This window comes from Paroedura picta, chromosome 8 (assembly GCF_049243985.1).
Source record: "Paroedura picta isolate Pp20150507F chromosome 8, Ppicta_v3.0, whole genome shotgun sequence".
Lineage (NCBI taxonomy): Eukaryota > Metazoa > Chordata > Lepidosauria > Squamata > Gekkonidae > Paroedura > Paroedura picta.
Genome location: NC_135376.1, coordinates 8,698,769 through 8,720,918, shown reverse-complemented (window position 1 = coordinate 8,720,918; position 22,150 = coordinate 8,698,769). Strand labels below are relative to the sequence as shown.

Below are 22,150 nucleotides of genomic sequence, written 5' to 3'. Positions count from 1 at the left end.
ATTATCGATTCCCCCTTCCTTGGCCAGCCAGGAGAGCCGAGAGAGTGCCTCCGGGGAGGGCGAATCGTGCCGTTCAGGGACTGGGGAGGGGGAAGCTAGAGGAGAGGAGGGAATCCTGAGTGCTGAAGCATTTTAGTAAGCAGAAATTGGGGGTGTGGGGGGGGGGGAGATCGCTCTGCCTGTCTATCTTTGTACTCCTGTGCGTTTCTCAACAAGAGCCTTCTCAAGTAAACTTCGCCGGCGCTTTGTTTAGCCGCGTGTAAGCGACAACAAGGCGAACACAACCACGCACTTGTAGCGACTGTGCCACCACCTCGCCAGCGCTGAGAGTCTCACCTCTAGAACACTCCCCTCCCCCTTTTCTCTGCTTCACAAAAAGCGGGGGGGGGGGGCTGTGCGCCTTCTGGAGTCTGTCTCCAAATTCCCCTCCAAAATCCAGGCTGCGCCTCTTCCCCCTTTTGCCTCTCGTCCTCTGTAGCTTCTCCCCCTCCTCTTCTTCTGCCTGAGCTTCCCGAGCAGGAGGGCCTGGCTTTTCAGACTGCCGGAAGGAGCGATTGGGGGGGGGGGGGTGTATGCGCAGCGCATCGAGGTGTCAGGATGGCCTTGCTATGGGTCAGCGATTCTCCCACTCAGAGGATAAGAAGGGGAGGGGGAGAAACCACTGCGAGCTGGAAAGGGGCGTTTGTTGGTTTCAGGTGGGATCCTCTGGCTTGCAGTAGGGTGTTTGGGGCTTTCAGGTGGGATTCTCGGGTTTGGAGTAGACTGCCGTGGATGGAGATGAGATGTTTGGCTGGGGGGGGGGGGGAGGGGACTCGAGAGGCCAGCTTGGCGTGGTTGTCTGGCGTGCTCGTGGGGGGAGGGGGAGGAAAGGGACTCCACAGCGAAGAGGGGACTTGGCGTCCTCAGAGAAAGGCAGCAGAAGCCATCTCCGAAGTCAGCCCCCCCCCCCCGGGTCACAAGGAGACAGGCAAGTTTAGGATTGTCAGGGAAGGCCCATTTGTATGGGATACAGCTTGAATCCTAAACAGCTTTGCTGAATCCCCTGGGGGGGTGGACTCCCTTCAAGTCCCTGTGCCCAGGATCCCAGGTTTGGAGGTCAACAGGGAGAAGCAGGCCCTGCAGTTGCGCTCAAGCGGCTTGAGGACCGTGCTTTCCACGCCCTGCCCTTTGGCTCGGCACAGTGATTCGTTGGGGAGGCAGTGCCACCGTGTGCCACGGCCTCGTTGCCAAGTGAACAGAGGTGCGGAGCCAGCAAAGACCGAGGGAAATCACAGAGGCCTCGCCACTGGTTGATTCACGATCGGGGTCCAGGGCAGGGCCCCTCGCTGAGATCCTTGGGCAGGAGAAACGCTTATAAACCGATTTCTAGCAGCCCATTGGAGGAAGGGGGGGGGGAGAAAGCCTACTGGGGATTTGGGGCGATTTTCGCTCAGAAAGGATAGAGAAGAGAAATCAGTCGAGGCAGTAGGGAAAGGAAGTGAAACTGGGGCGGATCTCCCAGTCTGCAGTCAAGCCCCCGAAACAGAAGCCGTCAGAAGAGTGTGGGGAGCGTTGCCATCCCCTCTCTTCCTCCCCCCCCTTTCCCAGCCACTCTCTTGCAAACAGTTGCAAACAAGTTGCACGCGCGCGCGCGCACCCCCCCCTCCTTCACCTTAAGTCAACCTCAAGCCGTTGCAAGAGCGAGTCCCTTTTGGAGGGGGGTGGCGGGAGGGGGGGTGTTGTTTTGTGCGTGTGTGCGTTTTAACGTCGCACATACGGCTGTTTACACACTTCCTCCCCAAGGCGTGTATGACCTGTTGCTTGTAAGAGGCGCTCCGAAGGGCCCTTGGAGTGGCTGCCCGCGAGGCCCGCCCCCTCCGCTCCCCCCCCCCTCCAGCCAGCTTCCCCAAGCCGAGCCGTCCGGGCTGGCGCGCCGGAGGCCCCGCCCCTTTTCATGCAAAACTGGCAGCCGAGGCCGGTGCTCAGTGGAGGAGCCGGCGGGCGCTGATTGGCCGGGCCAAACGCATTTATTCCCTGACAAGCCCCCCATCACATGGATGGTTGTCTATTAACTTGTTCAAAAAAGTATCAGGAGTTGTCAAGGCAGAGAGAGAGAGAGAGAAAGGCAGAGAGCGAGCGAGAGAGCGAGGGAGAGTGTGTGCGAGAGAGTGCGTGAGCGCGCGCGCGCGGGTGTGTTGGGGGCCAAAAAAACAAAAAGGGAGAAAAGAAAAAAAAGAGGTGGGGGGGCGGCGGCGGCGGCGGCGGCGAAGGGACTTTGGCTGCCTCTTTGAGCCCGAGAGATCCGGAGAGAGCCAAGGGGGCGAGAGGAGGGGAGCCACCCGAAAGGAGCGAGAAGAAAAGAAGTTTTCTCGGCCGAGCCTCTCGCCGCCGCCTTTGTTATGAGTCTCCTCGCAGCCTCGCCCGAGAGAGGAGGAAGATCCCGGTCCTGATCCGAGCGCGGGAGGTGCTCGTCCGGGGGGAGCGCTCCCCTCCCTACCCCCTCCCGGAGACGTCGAGGAGTCCGGCCCGGGACGCCCGCCCGCCCGCCCGCTTGCCTCTGCTTCCCCCGGCGGCCGATCGCCTCGCCTCGCCTCCCGGCGGCGCCCGGGGGAGCCCCTCTGCGGTCCCGGAGAGCCTTCTCCGCGCCCCGGCCCCGCCCTCGCGAGCCCCCCGAGCCGGCCGCGTGAATGTACAGCATGATGGAGAGCGAGCTGAAGCCCCCCGCCCCGCAGGCGACGCCGGGGGGAGGCCCGGGCGGCAACGGCGCCTCGGGGGCGGCCAACCCGAAGAACAGCCCGGACCGGGTCAAGCGGCCCATGAACGCCTTCATGGTGTGGTCGCGGGGCCAGCGGCGCAAGATGGCCCAGGAGAACCCCAAGATGCACAACTCGGAGATCTCCAAGCGCCTGGGCGCCGAGTGGAAGCTGCTCTCCGAGGCCGAGAAGCGGCCCTTCATCGACGAGGCCAAGCGGCTCCGCGCGCTGCACATGAAGGAGCACCCGGATTACAAATACCGACCGCGGCGGAAAACCAAGACGCTCATGAAGAAGGATAAGTACACGCTGCCCGGGGGCCTCCTGGCGCCCGGCGCCAACTCCATGGCCGGCGGCGTGGGCGTGGGCGCCGCGCTGGGCGCCGCCGGGGTCAACCAGCGCATGGACAGCTACGCGCACATGAACGGCTGGGCCAACGGCGGCTACGGCATGATGCAGGAGCAGCTGGCCTACCCGCAGCACCCGGGCCTCAACGCCGCCGCGGCCCACAACGCCGCCGCAGCCGCCGCCGCCGCCGCCGCCCAGATGCAGCCCATGCACCGCTACGACGTGGGCGCCCTGCAGTACAACTCCATGCCCGCCTCGCAGCCCTACATGAACGGCTCGCCCACCTACAGCGGCATGTCGTACGCGCAGCAGGGCGCCGGGCCGGCCATGGCCCTGGGCTCCATGGGCTCGGTGGTCAAGACCGAGGCCAGCGCCAGCCCGCCCGTCGTCACCTCGTCGTCCCACTCGCGGGCGCCCTGCCAAGGCGGAGACCTGCGGGACATGATCAGCATGTACCTCCCCGGCGCCGAAGTGGCCGAGCCGGCCGCCCCCAGCAGACTGCACATGGCGCAGCACTACCAGAACGCCCCGGGGCCCGGCACGGCCATCAACGGCACGCTGCCGCTCTCGCACATGTAAGGCGCCGCGCCGGAGGGAGGCAGGCAGGCAAGCAGGCAGGCAGGCAGGCAGGCAGGGCGGCGGGCTGGGACGCGCCGGGGCCGGGACCGAGGCCGGGGCCGGGGCGGGCGGGGAGAGGCCGGCCAGGACACCCTCCAACCGCGCGGAGAAGATCCCGAACTTTTCTGGCTTCGCCTTCGTCTTCTTTCCCCCCCTCCTCGCCTCTTTTTCCGGGGTTGGGGGGGGGACACACTATTTTTGTACAGAGAGGAACTGGGCAGGGCAAAACAAACAAAGAAACAAAATCACGCACCCCAAATCCAAAACCCACCAAGGAACTTGGTCCAGATCTTGTTCCCCACCCGAGGGGTTAGTTTTTTTTTCTTTTCCCGGTTTTCTTTTCCCCCCTGGAAGTTCCGAATGGAAACTGTAGGAACTTTTCGGAAAGTTTTGTTTTATTATTATTATTATATTGTTCGTTTGTTTATTTTAAAATCTTTTACCAATAATCTTTAGAGCTAGTCTCCAGGAAGGGACGTAGGAATGGGTGAAAAGGGGGGAGGGGGAGAAGGGGGGCAGAGCGGGAGGGTGGGGGCGGGGAGGGAAAGGTTTTAATATTTCCAAGCGGCTTTTGTACAGTATTTATCAAAAAATAAACATGGCAATCGAAATGTCCATTGTTTATATTAAAAAAGAGAGAGAGAGTAAAAAAAAAACTTGAGAATTTGCCAATTATTTTTTAAAAAAATACAGCAGAGTCTACTTAAGACGCTGAGATAATAGCAGATGGGTTTATACGACTGCACATACACGCAAAAAAAAGGGATCTGAATTTTATTTTAAAACCAAGATGTGGGCGTTTAAAATTGTTTTAGCAATTGTACAAAAGGCAAAAAAAAAAATAGAATAAGTTCTTGCATACCATTGAACTGTGGTTTTTTTTTATATAAAAAGGGCAAAAGTTTAGGGGGTACTAAATTTTTTACACGTTGTTAAAGAGCAAAAAAGAAATTGTCTCACGGCTTCACACAAGTTTGTTAATTTAAAATATCCTCTTTTTTGTTTCCAGTCTTCATCCTGTTCAGTGGGGGGAGGGAGGGGAATAGCAATCTGAAAAAATTATTGTGTTTGAAATATTTTCTTATGGTTTGTAATATTTCTGTAAATTTATTGTGAGCGATACTTTAAGGGTTTTTTTTTGTCCCTCCTCATTTCCCGTAGTTGTATTTGAAAGACTCGGCTATGTATTCTCTGAAAATCAGTCCGCCTGCAGTCCATGCATATATACATGCACACGCGTGTATGCGTGTGTCCACATGCGCACGCACACACGTCTATGCCCGTATATATACACCAACCTATATATTTGAACTAATACCATCCTTATAAACAGATTCATATTCGAATTAAGTTTTTATTTCATTATGCACAGTTTGAGAAAAAAAATAAATTTTTGAAATATGGACCCTGGAGTGACACTATGAGTCTTCGATTTATTATTATTATTATTATTATTATTATTATTATTATTATTATTATTATTATTATTATTATAGCAAGCTGCATGCAATTGTATTTTTTAAAAAATAGCAATACAGCCGGTGCTGGTCAAGGATTCATGGTGAACTGATTGGACAGTAAAGATAAAACTCTCTTCTGGTTTTTGCAAGCCCTGTTCTCTGCCAGTGACGCTTCTCTCAGGTGAACTCTTTCGCCATCCGACGTGGCCAAGAGGAAGCAAACGGAGCTGGTGGCCAGTGAGACGCGGGGCGTTGAATGTTTCACTTTTTTGGGAATACGAGACGCAGTGGCGTCGAGGCGGGCCGCTGGAGACGACCACTTGTTGCCCATCCGAGGCCGACCGGGACCCAGAGTTCAGTGGAGGCCCGGCTCGTGACCGGAGCGAAAAGGAAGGCACCGGACCCAGGCAGCGCATCCCCTCCGGCCGGCCCATCTCCTTTGGAAAACGTGGCGTATGTAGGAAGGAAACGGGGTCTTCGGGTTGTGGGGAGGGGGGTTGTCACTGTAACGTCACAGGTGCCAGAGAATTATGATCACAGCAATGGGGAGGGGGTTTCTGTTACATGGGGAGGGGGGAGATTTGGGGCAGTGGAGTTCCTAAACTTTCACTTTCTGAATGCGAGAGGGGAGCGTCCCTGGAAGGGTGAGCCGGGGGTGGCTTCGGCACAGAGTTAACTGTTATTCTGAATCTCAGTGACCATCTTGCAATGCCCTCGCCTCCCCCCAAAGCTCTCTCTGGACTCCTGGCTCGTCAGGCCCCGGCGAGGTGCAGCAGGTCGCTTTGGGGGGACAAGCAGCGAAAGTCGAGCCGCCGCCGCCCCCCCCAGCCCCCAAAGGGGAATGGGAAGCCAGGCACCCATCAGGAGAGCACCACTGCCTTGCAGAGGTAGATTCCCTTTCCCTTTCTACCCTCCCCATCCCCAGTTCGGGCCCCCTGCGCCTCCCCGCTCAGGATGTGCCATGGACCTCAGCGGCACTTTGGCCTGGCAGTTCCGCTCTCGAAGGAAAGCAGGGTCGCTGCTGACTTCTGTGCAAAAGTGTCCTTCACGTCGGGGCTTTACTCTTCCGAGGGGGGTCGTAGCCGCGAGAGTTGCTGTCGCCCTAGAAACGGTGCGGAGGCCAGCAGGAGTGCGGTTTCTTGGGGGAATCAAGCGGGGCGATCGAGCGGCAGGGGCCTTCTGGCCGGGAGGCCTTCCAGACCAGCTTCCCGGGTGCACAACGCCCCACGTGGAGCCCCGGGCCGCAGTCCAGAGGTCCCCCCATCCGGAATCGAGCTTGTCGCGATTGCTAAACATCAGCTCCGCCTTCGCAGCCCAGACCAGTTTGGGAGGGAAGGGAAAGGCCGGGCTGCCCAGTCAGAACAACGACTGTCCCTTGGCCAGCGGCGTCAGGCCGGTGTGTTTGCTGGCTCGCTTGCTGGCTCGCTCGCTCGCTTGTTGTCCGAACCTGGCCAGTTTACTGGGAGCTCAGCCGGAACTGGGGCGGTACCTTGGCGTTCGCAGGAACTTCCTTTAAGTGAGAGTTCCTGAAGCTGATGCCGGGACGGGAAGATCCGGAGCCCGCTAGCCTGGAACCAGTTCTAGCCCTTCCTTGTAAATGTGCGCGTCTAAGTGGCCGGGTAGCTAGCCAAACCCTGAACCACTTACTCCGAAGTCAACCCCACTGAAGTCAGCCTCGGAAATGGCAGAATAGGAGTGCCTCTGGATTTAGAGTGCTTTGGGTGGTGAATAGAGACTTGTCCTTTGGCCCTTCTGGGAGTCTCAACTCTGCAGGCTTTTCTGTAGGCCTCGGTTTCCAGGAGACCGATCCTGAACTCATTTGTGCCGGCGCTTTCCTCTCGGTTCGCTTTCCCACACTAGGCCGGATTCTGTCAGCAGGGCAGGGTTATTCGTTAGAATTTCAAGCTCTCCCCCCCCCCCCTTTCCTCCCTCAATGGATGCCAAAGGATCCTGCAAGGAATTGGCTGCGTGGCTAATGCAGCCCAGAGGGATTATCCGGGAGCCCCCGCCCCCCTTCGCCCACATTTCAGGATTCTTCCAAGGCCACTTTCCAAAAATTATTTCTCCGTCTTCCTCCCACTCCCGGTTTCGGAAACCTGTCCCTGTGCTTGGTTTTCGGTGTTGTTGTTGTTTTTTTTAATGTGCATTTTAATCTGGGAATCGATGGGCGGGGAAGGAAAAGGAGCTTGAATCGGGCTCGGAAGCGGGGTGTGGGGAGGCCTCTATTGAATCCTCCGAAATGCCCCCCGGGCTGAGAAGGCAGCGGCAGTCAAACCCCAAGATTCGAGTTCGGTTTTGCGGCTCCCCTGTCTTTCCCCCCACGATTTGGGTGGTTCGGCTTTCTTTTCGGGGATCGCGCAGTTGTGGAGAGAATGCGTTCTGAGGCCCTCTTCTGTGCAGGAGACGCTCGTAGTAAAATGAGACGGTTACAAATGCAAATCCGGATACTTATTTATTTGTTCATTTTTCGTTGAAAACCGCCCTAGAGAATGCAGAATCGTTCCAGGACAGACCCTTTGCTCTTTGGCGCCTGCCGCTCTCTGGTTCGCTTTCGTTTTATTCTGCACGGTTCGTGGCCTTATTTTATTTTTTTTGTGGGGGTGGGGGTTAGGAGGGGCAGGTGTCTCCACATTCTCGCGTTTAGTCGCAGATTGGGTGGCGCGGGCGTCCTGTCGCATCGCCGGAAGCTTCGCCCCAGGGAAAAAAAAAACCCAAAACAAACAAAATACCCCCCCCCCACACACACACACACACCATGGATAAAGATTAGGAGATCCCCAGTGATTTCCCCCGCTCCTTTCTTACCCACAGCGTTTTAAGGGCCGGGTGTTGAAATATTTTGCTGACCTGGAGAGGTAGATTAACCGGGCTTCTTGGCAAGCCGGCGAGGCTGGTATTACAGGCCGTCCCAAGGGGGCAACGGTTCGAATTAACCACTAAATGAATATTTGACAAGGGCTCGTTTGGGGGGTATCATTACTACAAACGGGTCCCTATTGGACTTCGCGAGGGTCAGAGAGCAATGGTTCAATTAATTATTTAGACTGCTAGTAGATTTGGTTGTAATAGCTGTACTTATTCCTCCGAGCGACACATTCTTGCGGTAGAGGGATCTCGGGAGAATCTCTCTCTCTCTCTCTCTCTCTCTCTCTCTCTCTCTCTCTCTCTCTCCCCCCCCCCCTCTCTTGCTCTCTCTTTACTTTCCATCAAGCTCTGAGCATCAACCAACCCACCGCGAAAGAAGGCGAGCTGGCAGTCAAGTCCAAACCGGGGGGGGGGGGGGGGGAGAGGAGAGAGAAGTGAAAGGGCTGCTTGAATCTGGACAGGAAACCGAGTTCCTCTTTTAAGGTGCCTTCGAATTCGTTTCCCCTCCGAGGGCCCGAATGGCGGCCGTGCTGCGTCTTGGGCCGATAGATCTGGCTTTACCTGTGTCGACCTTTGAAATGCAGGCACACAAACACGGTCTTTCCCTCATATAGGTATTACAGGTATGAAGTCCTATGTCAAGATAAGAACTAATTGCATAAAGGTTTTCAGATAGATAGATAGATAGATAGATAGATAGATAGATAGATAGATAGATAGATAGATAGATAGATAGATAGATAGATAGATAGATAGATAGATAGATAGATAGATAGATAGATAGCGAGGGCTTCTGGAATGCAGGGAGAAGTATACAGACGTGATGAAATTGGCAACATTTGAATGGGTCTGGTTGTAGCTACTATTAGACATACCCATATCTGGAAACGCAGATTATAAACCGGCTTCCCCCCAAGGGGGATGAAATGTGTTTTAACTCATTCTACATCTCGGTAGCGGCAGCCTCGCTCCCGTTCAGCCCACGGTTTTATTCCCCTGGAATCCACCTGCTCGGATCCAGATTGGGCTTGTCCTGAGTGGGTGGGTCGAGCTCTTCCCACATGAAGAGCTCAGGCCGAGATCCTGCGCCTGTTCCCCTGGGTCCCCCCATGAGTGCGCAGGATCGCGGCCTTGCTCAGCGTTCCGAGATGCACCAGGAGCCCCAAGCGGTTTCGAGGGGCGCTTCCGTGTGAGGGGCGAAAAGGAGAGCCAGGGAGTGACTGAGGCGCCGCTTCTCTAGGGGAGGATGTCCCTCTTTGCCCCCACAATCCCCGCCGTTCCCTTCCCCGCCTCCGGTCCGTGCTGCGACAGTCTGGGAAGTTGTGTTTGGTTTCTGCCAGGAATGACTGTGACTAGGGAAGTTGCTTCGGCAGTCCTTTCTTCAAGGCCAGGCGGGGGGGGGGGGAGGGTTAAGGTGACAGCTGAATGAAGAAGAGGGTAACCGCCGAGGTTGGGGGGAGGCAGAGTGGGTGCAGGGGGTGCAGGCGCCATCCATTGCAGCTCCCCCGGACTTTGGTTCGGGGAGCTCTGCAGACGGTCTGCGAGCTGCCAGTTTTCTTACATTAACAGGAACAGATCAGCGGCTCCGGGGCACAAGCGGGGCGGTGGAGCGGCATAGTGAAGGGATCTGGCGGAAGGCTGCGGGGGTGGGGGGGTTCAACAGTCTTTTCGCGCCTGCTCCAGGTTTACTTTTTCAGTGGCTGGCCCTCTTTCCAGCCTGAAGTTTGCGTGCGGTTCGATCCTCTACTCGCTGTCATCTCAGCTGTTTTAGATTAAAAATAGTAATGAAAATCAATTTCCCTCCCGATGCTCCGCAGCAGAATCTCAGGAGCAAAATAAGATTGTTCTTTTGCGCCTGAAGAACCAGGATCATCATGGGAACAGATGAGCCCAGCTGCTATATGCTGTGGCTTCTTTCTTTCTTTCTTTCTTTCTTTCTTTCTTTCTTTCTTTCTTTCTTTCTTTCTTTCTTTCTTTCTTTCTTTCTTTCTTTCTTTCTTTCTTTCTTTCTTTCTTTCTGAGAACGAACCCTGTTCGGTTTCCTCTGTAAATTTCTCAGTCAGCTTGGGAGTTCTGAAATTGACTAGTGCGCCTCCTTCATTTTGATCTTCCAAGTAAAAGCATAGATGTCGTCCAATAGGAGCGGGCTAAAAGCTTTTGTGTGGTTTGGTTTTTTTGTTTCCGTTGTTTTAAATGCTCCTAGGGTGTGTTGTTCTTGTTTTTGTTCTAAATGCAACTTATTTCCTCCCCCCTCTTCTCCCAATTCTGCTACCAATGTAGAGCGTTTGGGGGCATCGATCGGTTGAATTTCCTGAAGAGGAAAAAAAATGATACGCTGGCAGACGGTGTGGATTTCTGAATTGCCAGTGAGTGCTGCAACTCACAACCGAGGCAGAGAATTTTCCAAGTCATGTTGGAATTGCAACCCCCCTTCCTCCAGATACTTCCAGGGAATCGTCCTTTCTAATGTGAGGAAGAAAATTGCTCTCTCCGCATACGTAATCTTCAGGGTTAAAACCTTTCTATTAAGAATAAATCAGATGGACGATTTAATTACAGATAGTTATCTTCTGAGCGTTTTGCATAACCGGCTGGTAGGGTTTATGAGGAGCAGCACACGTAGGAGAACAGTCTAGCAGCCAGTTATAATGTATTAGGGAGGGGGGGGTTCTGGTCTCTGACAGATTCTGAGATCTCTAGAGCAGGGGTAGTCAACCTGTAGTCCTCCAGATGTCAGTGGACTACAATTCCCATGAGCCCCTGCCAGCAAATGCTGGCAGGGGCTCATGGGAATTGTAGTCCACGGACATCTGGAGGACCACAGGTTGACTACCCCTGCTCTAGAGCTTGGGAATTGTAGTCCACGGACATCTGGAGGACCACAGGTTGACTACCCCTGCTCTAGAGCTTATAATACTGCCTTGTTGGCTATTTCCCACCCTTGTTTTTCTTCTCCTAGAAAGCCGCGCTTTCCCCCTCCCGGTAACCCTTCCCTGTTTTCCTCTTGAGGCTAACTTGGGAGAACGCGGGCTTCCAAGCCCTTCCTTGCGAAGAAGGGACGAGGTGTACAGGGCTGTTCTTGTGCTCCGGTAGGGAAAACCCCACGTGGGAAGCGGCCCTCGGAGGGCACGCTTTTGAAGGGGGGGGGAATGGGGCGACGTATTAACAAGGCTGCGCGAGGTGAACCTTTTGAAGGATTTGTGCGGGCGCTTGCAGGTTCAAGTCGCTTTTGATTTGCAGGGTGGGCCATAGCTCCAGTTTGGGGAAAGGCCGGCTTTCCCAACAGAGGGAGAGTGCCCCTGAAGACCTTGCTGTTTCCGGAGCTGTCTCTGTGGCCTGCTGCAGAGAGAGGGGTGGGTGTGTGGGTGGGTGGGGGTTGCAAATGCAGAGCAGGTGCCTTGCTCTGGGGAACTGGGGAGATCAGTCCCGACTTGCACAGTTCGCATTAGACCCAACTCCTGCTGCCACACCGGCAGCAGCGTGTTGCTATCGCTGTTCCGGGAAATAGGCATCATCCTGTACCTTCAGCATTTACACAGCATGCTGCGCCCCAGCGGCCGCCTATAGGAGCCCTGGTCTGTTGTCAACACCTTTCTAGGTTGCCAGTGCTCCGCACGCAGGCTAACTTGGAAGCAAGTCACACGGACTTCCCTGTGGTGTGCTACCAAACAAACCTGCCATCAGTGCAGGGTCGGGGCAGGAAGACCCAGGCACTTAAATCCGGCTCAACTGCCTTGTGGGCCGGGCTCCTTGTAGACCCAGCGGCGAGTGAGTTTGAGAGGCCCTGCAGAAATCAGATCCGCTGTCTTCTCTGGTGGGGAAGTGTGCTGAACCAATCAGTCAACCGGCAGGTCATGAACAGGTGGGGGGTCCTTCAGCACAGCATCCGGAAGAGTCCTCCTGGGCTTGGAGGGGCTCACTTGCTCCTCGCTGGGTTTGTGTGGTGGGGACCAGGATGTGCACTACCTCTGGCACCCGATAGCTTTTGGTTTTGTAGCCACTGCATGTGTTTGCCCGTCCTTTTAGCAGCTCAGGGCCGGCAAGGGAGCATAGTAGAAAGGAAATCCAGAGGCCCTTGAGGTCACCTGCTTCAAGTCCCAGTCAGGGCAATTAGGCACCCATCTCAGAAGAAATGTCTTCTCACCCCCTTCCCAGAAAGAAATCGGGCAGACCTCTCTGGCTCCCAGTGCCCATTGGCTTGCCCTCTATGGGAAATGATAACTCCAGGTTCTAAGTTCTAGAGAGGGAGCCTGGCTCAGTGGAGAGTGTCCACATGGTCTGCAGAAGGTCCCAGGTTCAATCCAGCTCAAAGGCTGGGGGTACAAGTGTTCCAAAAAGCCCCTGCCAGAGAACGGCTGCCCCAGTCTGAGTAAACACTATGGTTTATTTATTTGTTTGTTTTTATAACGCGCCCTTCCTAAATGCTCAGGGGGAGTCAATTCAACAAGCGATGAAATTATAAAACCATGTATAAATATCGTAAAAACATTCTACTTCTGTGGCCTCCAGCTAGTTCAGGTTTTGGTGGGTCAGGAGGGCAGCCCTCTCTGTTTGCAGCAGGGAAGCCAGCATTTCTTGGAGGCTTGTCAGGACCTGGCAGAATGGATCCGTCTTGCAGGACCCACAGAACTAGTCAAGGTCTCGCAGGGCTCTGATTTTTCTTGGCAGAGCTTTGCACTAGGCTGGGCCAAGGCCGAGAAGCCCCTGGCCCTGGTCGAGGCCAGTTTCACCTCCTGAAGGACCAAGGGTCTGATTCGGTATAAAGCAGCATTATGTGTCCATATTTTTATCTGGCGGACAAGAGGAAGTTTGGCTGCCCCTGGTTCCTGTCGCCTGGAAGCTCTTAAGATATGATTGGGGTGTTTTGAGATTATGGCTTGGGGGGCATCTTCCCTTCCATTGCCAGCTGCTTAGCTGGGATCTGTGGCCCAATTAAGTTCTCTAGAAAGCTACGGCCCTGCTTCCCAGAGGCACTTAGTTAGTGACTGGGTAGAGCAGTGGTTCTCAACCTGGGGGCCGGGACCCCTTTGGGGGTTGAACGACCCTTTCACAGGGGGTCGCAGCAGGGCAAGCAGCTTGGCCAGGGTGGATTGAGATAGAGCGTTTGTCTGTCTGGAGCAGTAGAGCGAGATCAGCATCGTGGGACAAGAGGCAGAGCTGAACTGAGAAACCCTGGGGGAAAAAACAATTTATATACAATCCTGAACAATGTATCTTCATGCCAATAGTCAGTTTTGGTTTAATTTCTGTGAAAGAACCCTTGCGTAATTTTATGGTTGGGGGTCACCACCACATGAGGAACTGTATTAAAGGGTTGCGGCATTAGGAAGGCTGAGAACCACTGGGGTAGAGGAACTCAGTGGCTGTGCCTAAACTTGAGGAAGCAATCTCTGGGCAATGGGGCTACCTCGACCCCTGCCACAGTACTTGATTGCTCCAGAGGGCCTGCTCACATGCATGCTGACCTTTGAAAAGACCCACTGAGCATGGGTGTGTGGAGGACAGAAGCCTTTTAGAAGCTTCCTCTAAGGGTTGAAGGTTGGGTCACTGTCTTGGAGATACAACTTGAGTGTCAACCCAAACCCCTGCAGGGAGGAGTCCAAGTGTAGGAACCACTGGAGAGTGAGAGAAGGCTCTTGAGGCAACCTCTGTGACCAGAAGAACTGGATGGTCGCTGTGTTAGGCAGGAGGCTAGACTAGGTGGACCATTGGTCTGATCCAGCAGGGCTCTCCTGATGTTCTTATGAAGGCCTCGGCTTCCCTGTCCTTTGTTGCCCGTCCAAAAGAACTAGTTGGTTACTGTGTGAGGCAGGATGATGAACTAGATGGACCCCTAGTCTGATCCAGCAGACCTTGGCCTCTATACCCTGTTGTTGACCCTCCAAAGGAATTGGTTGGCCATGATATGAGGCAGGATGCTGGATTAGACGGACCACTGGTGTGATCCAGCAAGGCTCTTCTGATGTTTTCATCTGTGTTCCTTCAGAGTTATCTGATCTCCTTCGGAGTTACAATCCAGCAAGTCCTTGGGCTCCAGGTCAGGCCTATACTGAGGAGGTCTCCCACTCAGGATGCATATCTTGACTACAAATATGGCACCGAATCTGCACTGCAAAAAAAGATGCCCTTTGGGAGTGGGGGGGGGAGGCACTACCCCTATGACATCCCCTCCCCCTTTGGGTCCCAGCTGAGAAGCTCTGCACTGCTCCAGGCTTAGAGAAAAGCAGCCCCCTCCCCTTAAGCTCCTTCAAATTACAAACATTTGCGGACAGCAGAGAAATAATTAATGTATTAAAACAAGCAGCGAATTCCTCCGGAGGGGCCTTATCACCCTCAGCCACACTCCCTCTGTCCCCTCCTCGTATGCTAATACCCGCCTGACGTCAGCACCGCACCACTGAATGGGAATCTATTATGAGATTGTTATGGGGGGGGGGGTTGCAAGAAGATCAACAATCTTTGGGCTTTCTTGGAATTGCTAGTCAGAGCGACTGGCAGAAACGTCCCTGAACTGACTACTGTTCATATTCACATGCAACACCCTCACATAAACGCATCTTTTGTCTGTCCCTCTTCCATAATGCATGGATCCAGGGTGTTGTGGGGTTGCTTTTGGGGTTATTTTTAAAGCAGAAACTATTGTATTAATCATTTGTTTCTTTTTTTTTTTAAATAATACCCGATCCATTAGAATGTTCTTTACTGTTTAGAGATTCTCGAGCCGGAAAAGAATACATTTGAATCAAGGGTGGCCTTTACTTCACGGAGCAATGAATCTGGAGCCGTCCTCACTTGTGTGCGGTTTTTACTGCTCTGAAATAAGCATTTGGGGAGCCAGGTAGGGAGCTGGGGTGTCGGCTGGGTTTGAAAGCGGCTATGAAGGGAGGGAAAGAATTTCTTCGACTTTAGCTCTTTGGCTGGCCATGGAGGTGTGAACTCCCCTGCTCCCCTTTTCTGATTGGTTTGAAAGCGGATCTTGCCAGGTTCAACAGCTGAACCCGTCACTGAGTTTGCAATTCCATGGTAGGTGGGGGGAAAGCCTGGGCTGCAGAATGCATGCTTGACCCACTGCTCTGGAGCACTTATTCCAAAGCAATTCTCCTTGGGCATCTGAAGCCCCAGTAAGCCCAGCCCTGGGGGGGGGGAGGCTAAAATGCCTTCTCCTCTCTGGTTTGTGAGCCTCATCTCTAGCAACCCCCCCAAAAAAAACCAACAATACCAACAACACTCACTTTTAAAATTTGTTTCTTTTGTGTATTTCTTTCTTTGGCCTTTTCATTGTGCCATCAGTAGGTGCAGCATGATGTGGGCCCTTGGAGGACTTCCTGAGAGTCTCCGAGAACCACCTGAAGGCCCTCTCCGAGGCTGCCCCACTGCCTAGAAGCTCTGGGACCCACTTTCCTTCCCTCTCTCCTCTGGAGTCACCACCAGCTTCACAGGAAACACTCAGAATTGGTTGCTGGCTGCCTTCTGTATCCCAATTCAGCGGACAGGGATTCGTACTGAATCTCTGGGATGGAGGGGACCACCAGGGTCATCTAGTCCAACCGCTTGCCCGGGCAGGAATGACAAGAAGGTATCCCCACCAATACTCAGTCAGCCTTTCTGGGCACTTAGATTTCCGGCTGAACTGGAGGGTGGTTCTGGCCTGGATGGAAGCAAGCAAGCCCTAGCTGGGCTGTGAATCTGCCTCACACTCCCCACCCCATGTTCCTTTTCCACCTCAAGCCCATGTTCTCACTTACAGACCCATCCAAAATTGCCTTACATTAAAAGTCTTGGTGATAGGCTGAATGTCCTTCCAAGAGAATTCAGTTTTAAGTTTTATTGACCATTTATGTTAAGTTTTATTGACCATTTTTACCCAAAGTGATTTATACCGTTCTCTCCTCCGTTTGGTGTTCACAACAGCCCTGTGAGGTAGGGTAGGCTTGGAGAGCTTAACTGGCCCAAGGTCCCCCAGCAAGCTTCCATGGCACCAGTGGGGGATTCGAACCCAGGCCTTCCAGCTCCTAGTCTGACCCTCTGGATCACTCCACCAGGGGATGCGAGGGTCCTTGGCAGAAGAAGTCCAGGGGCTGGGGGAAGGGGGGGTCACCCACAATACTTCTTGACTTGCTAGTTGTGAATCCCCCCAGAGCCCTTCAGAGATATGAGCCGTGGGGAGTTAGGGCTCCCCCAGCCTGATGCCCCCCTCTTTTCTCTTTGGGGGGTGAATTCAGCAGGAGCCAGGCCCCTCGGTATTGAAGTCCCCCCCAAATCCATCCCACCTCACATGTGGGGCTGGGGGGAGGGGGGAGGGGGAGGGAGGAGGCTGTCACCGCCTGGCAAGGCTCCGTGTGTGTGTGTGTGTGTGTGTGTGTGTGTGTGTGTGTGTGTGTGTGTCGGTTTGAAAAGCAGGAAGAAATGTCATGAATTGAGTGCTGTCAAAGATGTCTTCCACGCTGATGTGGTGAATGGCTGCGGTTCCCCTCCGCCAACGCAGGTGCAGAGACGCTCGGCTGGAAAGGGGGTGTATTGGGGGGGGGATTTCTGTTCAGTGGAAAAAGCACATTCCCTACAATAGACCACACACGGCCAGCCGGCGGGGCATCGGCTAACACGTTCAGGCTCCCCCCCCCTTTCCCCGAAGCGCCCCTCCCCTTCCTGGGCTCCTGAGTTCACAAAGTGTCTCCACGGCAGCACTGGTTGGGTTCTCTCCGCCACACACACTTCGTGAACACTTCGCCCCCCCCCCCTTACACAAAATCTGCCGCCTTGTCTCCGGGGGGGGGGCAGGCATGGGGGGGGGCGTTAAAATGCATCGCAGCCATTCAGACTGGAGCCCCCAGGGTAGGAAACCGGGCAGTCCGTTGATAAAAGCGCCCTTTCTCTCCTCTGCCTCTCCCCCTCCAACCATGATCCGTGGGGCGGGCTTTCAGCGGATTGCCTTTCGAATTCGAAGTAAGTAATTCCGCTTCGGGCGGCCCCCAGGGCAGGAGCCACGAACGGCCCTTCGCCTGCGGCTGCTTCGGGCTTCGTTCGCCGGATGGGGCTCCGGAGGGGCCCCTGCCCCGCCCATCGGAGTGCAGGCGGAGAACCTCCCTTCCTTTCCAGCCACGTGGATTGAGTGGTCAACCAGGGGTAGTCAAACTGCGGCCCTCCAGATGCCCATGGACTACAATTCCCATGAGCCGCTGCCAGCAGGGGCTCATGGGAATTGTAGTCCATGGACATCTGGAGGGCCGCAGTTTGACTACCCCCTGGGTCAGGCAGAAGAGCCCGGAGTCTGTGTCGAGATGCACCACTTGGGTTTGAATCCAGGCCTCTAACTAGACCGCTGGCTCAAGGGCACCTCCGCCTGAGACTTAGACGTCCTGCAGTCGCTTTGCTGGGACCGGTTGGGACCGGAGTGCAGCCCCACTGGGCGTCTTTCTGTATTGTGTTGCCTTCCTCATCGCCCGCTTTTCTCACTTGGACTCAAATCAGCAACAAGCCACGGATGGGAAGCTCCATAGATCCGGGCTGTGGGCTCAACCAAAAGTCTAAAAACAGAACTGAAGCAGAGCCTAAATATGAGCACCACACATTAAATTCCACGGCAAGATCCTGATTTCAACCAGCTGTACAAAGTAGTATAGGCCACAGTCCCCAATAACGGAGAAAGCCACCCCAGAGAACAGCAGCATATAAATTTAATACCTACATAAAACTGAGAAGGCACATCTACCTTGATCATCAGCACACTTCCTGGTGTATAACTTCCATCAATTTTAGTTCTCACAAAATACACTTTTAAGTCAACCTACGATCCTATACATATTTACTTGGGATCCAGTTCTAATGAGCTCTAGTTCTATGAGCTTCAGGCGGGCTGGCCATGTTGGTCGGAAGCCGCAAAGAAAGTGAGAGTCCAGTGGCACCTTAAAGTCCCACAAAGATTGGTTCAAGGTCTACCAAAGCTAATGAATGCCTTGCACGCCAAAGCTTCTGCCTTGAATAATATGTCCTTGGTCTTAAAGGCGCCACTGGACTCAAACTTCCTTTCAGCGTGACCTTCGACCCGATCCTATAACAAGCTGACTCGGATGCTAATCACTTCGGGTTTAGTGTGGCCTACTCACGAGGAAGGGTGCTCGTGGCTGCAGTGCTTTGCTTCCTTTCTTGGAAGTCCATGCTATCAAATACCACGAAGCTGACTTTCAAGTTTGGACTGTTAGATGGCTTTTTTTTTTTTTTGGGGGGGGGTGACAATTCATAACACTGAATCCAAAGCGGTTCTGGCCACTTTCCTGGGAATGAGCCGCACTGAACAGAACTGAAGTAGGATCCCGACTATCTCCCTTGGGATTGCGCTGCGAGGAGCGGGCGGGTGGGAATTAACGCCCAGAACTGTCCACTGACTAAATCACATTAACCGAGAAGTCAACTTGAGGCAAGTCAGATGGCCTTCTTGAGGACCGGTCTCGGAATGCCTCCCCGGTCCCCCTAATTTCAGAGAGGAGACCCTTCTGCGCTGAAGACCATCCAAAATGCGCGGTGGGGGCAGGGCTTGGAAGGAGGGCCCATGGAAGGTGGACCCGCGTCAAAGAACCAGCGCTTCACCAGGCTGTGGATCGGGCGCAGGTTCAGCCAGACCTGCGCCTCCCCGAAGCGGAGGTTCTCACTCGAAGGCATCCCATCCTAAGAGCACGAGTCCTCGGGGCTATGCTTGCCTGGGCGGGATTTGGGGCGGGCAGCGGGCGCTGCTGCTGCTGCTGCTGAAGGCGGATTTCGGACCCGGCCTGGACGCTCGGAGAAGCGCGCCGCCGGCCCGCGGGAGACGCTCCTGTGTGCGTGCGCCGGTGCGCGTCTCCCTCCCCGCCCCCCTGCGCCCATCCCTTGTCTTCTCCCTTCTGCGGTCGCGGGGAGGGGAGGGAGAAGTCACGCCGAGGACTTTCGCAGAGCCTCGCAAGGGTAACGTTCCCGGCGGCTCCGCGCCAAGCAGATTAGGGCCTTTTGGAGAGGCTTGGCGGTGCATTGCGCCGAGGAAAATGGCTCCGTGTTTGCTTATGAAAAAGCATGTAACCGGAAAGGGGGGGGGGTGCGTTGAAGCAGGGGGAGAAAACAGCCGTGGTAACAAATAGCATCTCCTCCAGGAGCCGCGGGCCAAGCCGCTCTGCCGCGCACGAGAGGAGGCCACGGTTGCATCTCCCGCGGCTCCTCGGGGGTCGGAGGGCCGTGGAGCCCTCGGGCCACTCCTGCTCCGCGGATCGATGCCTTCCCCAGCCACAAGAGCCCCGAGGAAGTCTTTCCCTTCTCTCACGCACCCCTGCCCTAAAGGAGCCTGACGGGGGGGGAAAGGAGCGGGTGGGGGCCAAGGCCCCCGACGCCGTCCTGGAGCCCCCCACCTGGGGACTAGCCAGTCTCCGAAGGATGGAGGCCAGCCGGTTCCTTGGCCGCCTAGTCGCTTGGGGGGGGGGGGAGCTGTCTCTGTTTAGTGGCAGAGCCAGATGCGAATCCTGAAGCCCTTGACAGACCAGCAAATTGGGGGGGGGGGGGCTGAGATTTACAGAATAGAAGTTTCTTATTCCCTCCTCCGCGGTTTCTAGCCAAGGCCCGCTTAGGGCGCTCCCATAAAAAGGTTCCGAATGTAAGGGTGCCCAGGCCGCACATCCTCCCCCCCCCCCATCAACCCAGGAGCAGGGATGCCGGCTCAGCTGGGTGAGGGATGGGTTCAGAAGACCGGGTCTCCAGGCAAAGGGTCAAGAGTGCAGTTCCTGCCCAGGAAGCTCCGCTGAACCGGCTGGCGTGGCCGAACTACTCAGGAGCAAGCTGTCATGGACTCTCAGCTTCTCCCTGAGGATGCCTTCAGGATGGGAAGCAGGGTCAAGGACTTGCGCCCCCCCCCAATTCCATGCTGGCTGTTTTCCGCCCCCCCCCCCCTTTCCCCGGTGTCACTTGATAGCCTCCGTGCCCCCACCGCCGAACACACCCATAATTAATCCTTCTTATTAATTCCTGCTCGCGGGACCCACGAGGTTGGCTCCAGCCTATTTAGATTGCCTTGCTTGGCTGCACAAATTTAAGTGGGAAACGAGTTATAAACCTAATAACTGCTTTAAAGCAAAAAAAATAATTATTTGATTATGGCGGAGCACGTTAAGTCGAAAGCGGGGTGGGGGTGGAGGTTGGGGTGGGGTGGGGTCTTCTTCTCCCCCTCCCCTTGGCGGATTACGTCGAGGGTTTTGTCTGAGGCTCACAGGCCAAGCAAAAAGACACACACACACACACACACACGTACGTCACGGTAGTGATGGAGGACTCCACCCCCCCTTTTTTTCTTTAACTGTCGGAGGATTAATTAATTCCTAAAACATTTTCCAAACGGGGAACTCGGGACTGAGATTTGGGTGGGCTGGAAATTAATTGAAAACCACCGTGGCTGGAGAGCCTCGACGGTCGCACGTGCTGATGGACCCCCCTTCCTCCAAACCCCCCCCCCTTTATTTCTTCTTTGTAATGTTTTCTTTGGCATCTTTGAAAGGAAAGAATGGTTCATCTTTCAAGTGCGTTTTATGCGCTTCTGTGTTGTTTTGAAACGAGTGGGATTTTTAAAGGGGGGGGGAGAGAAGCAGAGGGAATGGCGGGCAGCCCTCGCGCTCGGGATTGTCACCTTTTACACACACACATACACACACAAAAGCCCAGCATATTGTCGGATTACTAATTCGAGTTAATATGATCTTTATGGCAAGAGAACAGTGGCTAATTGGCCCTCTTTCGCCAGCGCCTTCTTCTTTAATCGCCTCCGACGCTTGGCCGGATTGGCCCCGACAGAGCCGGCCCTTTTGCCTCCACCTCGCGTCCTTGGGGAAGAACAATGCCGACCTAATTGGGGAGATTTCAAGAAAAGTTGGCTCCTGGAAGTGACCAGTTTAGGCGGGGAAGCTCCAGCAGATGTCCGCACTTTCTGCTGCCCCCGAACAGCCTGGCGCCCCCTCCCCAGCCCTGCGGCCCGACTTCTTGGGAGATTGTCTTTTTGTTCGCACATCCTAGCAACAGCCTAAATCTTCCCGAAGCAAATACAAACACCCCCCCACCCCTCCCCCCCACGACCCTTCTTGGCCTGGTTGCTATACAGCGTTTTTGGGATACGTCCCGGCTTCGCCGAGAAGGGCACCCGGCAGAATCTGTGGCCGGCCAAGGCAGCGCTCCCAAGCTCCGTTTTTACGAATGGGGATTTCCCCCTCCCGCCTCTCTCTCTCTCTCTCTCTCTCTCTCTCTCTCTCCTCCGCCCCCCCCCCCTCTCCTTGGATTATTCCTCCTTGCATTGTTGTGAGCCTGGGAGCCGCAGCCTTCCAAGTGAGGCCAACACTTCAGATTCAGTTCGAAGGGCTGGAAGTTGGAAGAGGCTTTCCCCGCGAGGCACCTGGAGGAGTTTGGCCTCTCCCTTGACGAAAGGAGGTTTTGTTTTGTTCGGGCCTTCTCGCTTCCTCTCTCTGTTCATGGCACAAACTGTTAGTCAGTTTCCCATCTGGGCTCCTCAGAGGGCGCCGCCCGCGGCCTTTCCCTCGAAACTGACCATACCCAACAGCCACTTCCCGCCTCCGGGGCGACCCTCCTCAAGATTTACACGGTAGCGGATAAATACAACCGAGTCCCTGTTCTGTTTTTCAGAAAGCCCCCCCCCCCCCCGTCTGCCGCTCCTCCTTCCAGTTAGAAACAGAGTCGATCTGTTTGTTTGTTTGTTTTTCCGGTTGTTCTAAAAGGAAGTTTGCACTGCTTGTTTAGAGAACCGGATCGAACCAGAGCCCAGTGAAACCGGGTGTGTAGGACCCGAGTTTGTCCAACAGAATTTCAGAATCCGGTGAAAACGGCGATCCTGTGCGGGTGGGAAGTAAATCCATTAGCCAGATTTACTTCGAGTAAACAGGCATCCTCTGGACCTGCGAATCCAGCATGCTCATAGGGAAGCAAACCCTCCTAAAAGGGGCTTTCCACCGAGTAACATGTGCCAAATCAGGATTAATCTCTTTCCCATTCCCAAAGCACTTCGGTAAATGGCATTGAAAACACGGTCCTTTGCCTTCGAATTGGGGTCAGCTTGTGCCCCTTCCCCCCCTACCCCCCCCCAACATCCCCTCCTTGGGGGCTCCTTTCTTCTTG

General features: G+C 54.8%; 1 protein-coding gene and 1 long non-coding RNA gene across 7 annotated transcripts in view; both read left to right on the top strand.

Annotated features, from left to right (window-relative positions):
* Positions 1 to 22,150, top strand: part of LOC143842954 (uncharacterized) — a 461,327-nt gene that overhangs the window by 416,493 nt on the left and 22,684 nt on the right. The window lies entirely within an intron of this gene.
* SOX2 (SRY-box transcription factor 2) lies at positions 1,986 to 4,581 on the top strand. Its single transcript, XM_077348324.1, has one exon. The coding sequence runs from the start codon at positions 2,667 to 2,669 to the stop codon at positions 3,657 to 3,659; it is 993 nt and encodes a 330-aa protein (XP_077204439.1). The 5' UTR covers positions 1,986 to 2,666; the 3' UTR covers positions 3,660 to 4,581.

Excerpts from the sequence above, each read along its gene's own strand:
- SOX2 (XM_077348324.1), top strand. The coding sequence starts at position 2,667 with ATGTACAGCATGATGGAGAGCGAGCTGAAGCCCCCCGCCCCGCAGGCG.